This window comes from Staurois parvus, unplaced genomic scaffold, assembly GCF_062004578.1.
Source record: "Staurois parvus isolate SC_StPar_1 unplaced genomic scaffold, SC_StPar_1.0 ptg001335l, whole genome shotgun sequence".
NCBI classification, from domain to species: Eukaryota; Metazoa; Chordata; class Amphibia; order Anura; family Ranidae; genus Staurois; species Staurois parvus.
In genome coordinates this window covers 936,663-940,163 of record NW_028319131.1, presented here as the reverse complement: position 1 = coordinate 940,163, position 3,501 = coordinate 936,663, and the positions used below count along the sequence as shown (strand labels likewise).

The 3,501-nt window shown below is 46.3% G+C and overlaps 1 protein-coding gene across 1 annotated transcript; it reads right to left on the bottom strand.

The window, feature by feature from the left end:
• Positions 1-2,477: 2,477 nt before the first annotated feature.
• LOC149436821 (N-acetyltransferase 8B-like) lies at positions 2,478-3,146 on the bottom strand. Its single transcript, XM_089661426.1, has one exon. It carries the CDS (start codon positions 3,144-3,146, stop codon positions 2,478-2,480), a length of 669 nt encoding a protein of 222 aa, XP_089517552.1.
• Between the last annotated feature and the right edge of the window lie 355 nt (positions 3,147-3,501).

Below are 3,501 nucleotides of genomic sequence, written 5' to 3'. Positions count from 1 at the left end.
GAGACAGCAGTAATCACAGCTAGTGAGCCAATGAGGGAATAGAGGGGGCAGGGCTGAGCCACGGCTCAATGTGTGTCGGGACGGAGCCACGGCTCTATGGGAGCCCCCATAGCAAGCTGCTTGCTCTGGGGGCACTTGGCAGGAGGGAGGGGCCAGGAGCAACAACAGGAGACGCAAGAAAAGGAGGATCAGGGCTGCCCTGTGCAAAACCACTGCACAAAGTAGGTAAGTATAGACAGGTTTGTTATTTTTTTTAAATTGCCTTTAATATCACTTTTAATTTGAAGAACAAATTTGAAACAAAACAAAAATAACTTTTCCATCGTGCACCTCTCCATCCTTGGCATACCCCATTGTCCTAGTAGGTTTGCACGGATATCACCACCCGGCTTCCAGAAATAAACTGTTCAAATTCTTGTAGATGCTGGAAAATTACAATTTTGGAGGACAATTGGCAAGTGGGTGAAAAAAGTGTAAGGTTCTTGGGTGCGGGAAGTATGTTGTGAGTTTAGACCAAGCTAAAGCCTTTATCAAAGTTACCCACAGATAGCAATGGTCAACCCTGTCGAAGGCTTTAGCTTGGTCTAAACCAGGGGTGGGCAAACTTTTTGACTTGAGGGCCGCAATGGGTTCATATATTGGACCCGGGGGCCAGACCAAGAGTAGATGAATGATGTGTATGTGTCATCCATAGTAAGTATAGTAATATTCCCCCATAGTAAGCATAGTAATTAATCCCCCATATAGTAATTCATCCCCCCTATAGTAATTCATCCCCCCTATAGTAATACATCCCCCATATAGTAATACATCCCCCATATTAAGTCCCCAAGTCCCCCCTGTGTCAATTCACTTACCTTTGCTCTGCGCGTTCCTCTCACCGTGAATCCCGCGCCGTTCCGGTGTAGCATGAAAATCTGTCTCCTATGAGGATCTGTCCCCCTCGACGTATCTGCGCATGTGCCAGTTTCAGGCATTAGCAGCCGATCGGCGATCTTCGGCACATGCGCAGATACGTCAAGGGGGACAGATCCTCATAGGAGACAGATTTTCATGCTACACAGGTCTTCAGGGCAGACTGTGAGAGGAGCCTAGCGGGAGCCTAGCTCCGCGGGCCGGATTAAAAGGTCCCGCGGGCCGTAGTTTGCCCATTGCTGGTCTAAACTCACAACATACTTCCCTCACCCAAGAACCTTATACTTTTTTTCCCCACTTGCCTATGGTGCTCCACAATTTTAACTTTCCAACATCTACCATCTTTCTTTCCATTTGTCTGAAGTCCACCAGAACCAAAATTTATGGTAGATGCTGGAGAGAAACGGTTATGCGTGTTTCATACTTTAACAAAGTCGCTCACAGATAGCCATGGTCAACCCTGTTGAAGTACGGTACCTGTATAACAGTTTCTCTCCAGCATCTACCATAAATTTTGGTTCTGGTGGATTTCAGACAAATGGAAAGAAGGATGGTAGATGCTGGAAAGTTTACATTTTGGAGCACCATAGGCAAGTGGGGGAAAAAAAGTGTAAGGTTCTTGGGTGAGGGAAGTATGTTGTGAGTTTAGACCAAGCTAAAGTCTTCGACAGGGTTGTCCATGGCTATCTGTGGGTGACTTTGTTAAAGTACGGAACCTGCATAACAGTTTCTCTCCAGCATCTACCATAAATTTTGGTTCTGGTGGATTTCATATAAATGGAAAGAAGGATGGTAGATGCTGGAAAGCAGGGGTGGACTGCCCATTAGGGTACTCAGGCACTGCCAGAGGGCCCAGGGTCATTAGGGGACCACACAAGATGCCCCTAGTACCTTTCATAGGCTTTTTGGGGTGTTATTTGAGTGTGGATGAGGACAAAAGGGCCCAATGATCCCCTATTGCCCGGGGGCCCCATGAGTTGTCAATCCGCCCCTGCTGGAAAGTTTAAATTTTGGAGCACCATAGGCAAGTGGGGAAAAAAAAAAAGTGTATGGTTCTTAGGTGAGGGAAGTATGTTGTGAGTTTAGACCAAGCTAAAACCTTCGACAGGGTTAACCATGGCTATCTGTGGGCGACTTTGTTAAAGTACGGAACCTGCATAACAGTTTCTCTCCAGCATCTACCATAAATTTTTGTTCTGGTGGATTTCAGACAAATGGAAAGAAAGATGATAGATGCTGGAAAGTTTAAATTTTGGAGCACCATAGGCAAGTGGGGAAAAAAAAAGTGTAAGGCTCTAGGAGGGGGGAAGTATGTTGTGAGTTTAGACCAAGCCAAAGCCTTCGACAAAGTTGACCACGGCTATTTGTGGGCGACTTTGTTAAAGTACGGAACCTGCATAACAGTTTCTCTCGAGCATCTACCATAAATTTTGGTTCTGGTGGATTTCAGACAAATGGAAAGAAAGAAGTAAGATAAATAAACTTCAGAAGGGACTTGGATCATGAAAAGCCATGGCTGTGCTCGAGGTGTAGGAAACGGAGGTGATGAAATCACAGGTCTATCATTGCTGTTTTAATACATCATACTGGAAAATAAGGTCAATGAAGTCTATACATTTGGTGAAGAATGTTGGGTGATAGGTGGCCGTTACCCTGAAGCCTACCCTCTTGTACAGGTGCACAGAATCCTTCTGCAACACTGAGGTGTCTAGAACGATGGCCTGGTATCCAGACGTCTGTGCAAAGTCAATGACTGTCTGACACAAAGCCTTGCCGATGCCTTTGCCCCTGTGTTTCTTGGGAACTGACAGCCTTTTGAGCTCCAGTTGGTTTTGTCCACCAGGATGAGGAAACGGGGCAGCTGCCACTGTGCCCACAATTTTTCCTGCTGATTCTGCCACCCAAAAACAGCAACCATCCCGCTGAAGATAGTTTTTCTTGATGTCCAACATATCAGTGGCCAGGCTTCTCCTGACATAGGAAAAGAAAATGTTCAGGTTGATGAGCAGCAAGGCAAGAATGACAATGGTGGCCGCGATAAATGAGACTATAGAAGAGCCTGACGTCACCAGGACAAGCAGGAACACAACGACAATGAGGATCCAAACTCGGGGAAGGCTAAAGGTGTGACGAAGGGCCACAGGGTAGTGTTCTGTAATCCCACGGGCAAAGATGTCTCTCACCGTATCATAATCTGAGTCTTTGTAGAGACGGATGCAGTAATCTGTCATGTTATTACCTCCCCCTTAAAAAAAAAAAAAAAAAGATAAAAACATCACGTTTTAGTATATTAAAGTGGTTTTATACAGGCTCAAGGTTTTTTACCTTCATATATTCTATGCATGAAAGTAAATTATTTTCTCTGTGCACCCCCCCAGCCCCCTAATACTCACCTAAGCCCCCTCACGTTCCAGCGACGTGCACCGGAGTCTCGGCTATCCCGGGACTCCCTCTCCTCAATGGCTGAGACAGAAGTGGGAGCCATTGGCTCCCACTGCTGTCAATCGCAGCCAGTGAGCCAATGAGAAGAGAGAGGGGGTGGGGTTGAGCCCCGACTTTGTGTGTGAATGGATACAGGGAGCTTCC

Excerpts from the sequence above, each read along its gene's own strand:
- LOC149436821 (XM_089661426.1), bottom strand. The coding sequence starts at position 3,146 with ATGACAGATTACTGCATCCGTCTCTACAAAGACTCAGATTATGATACG.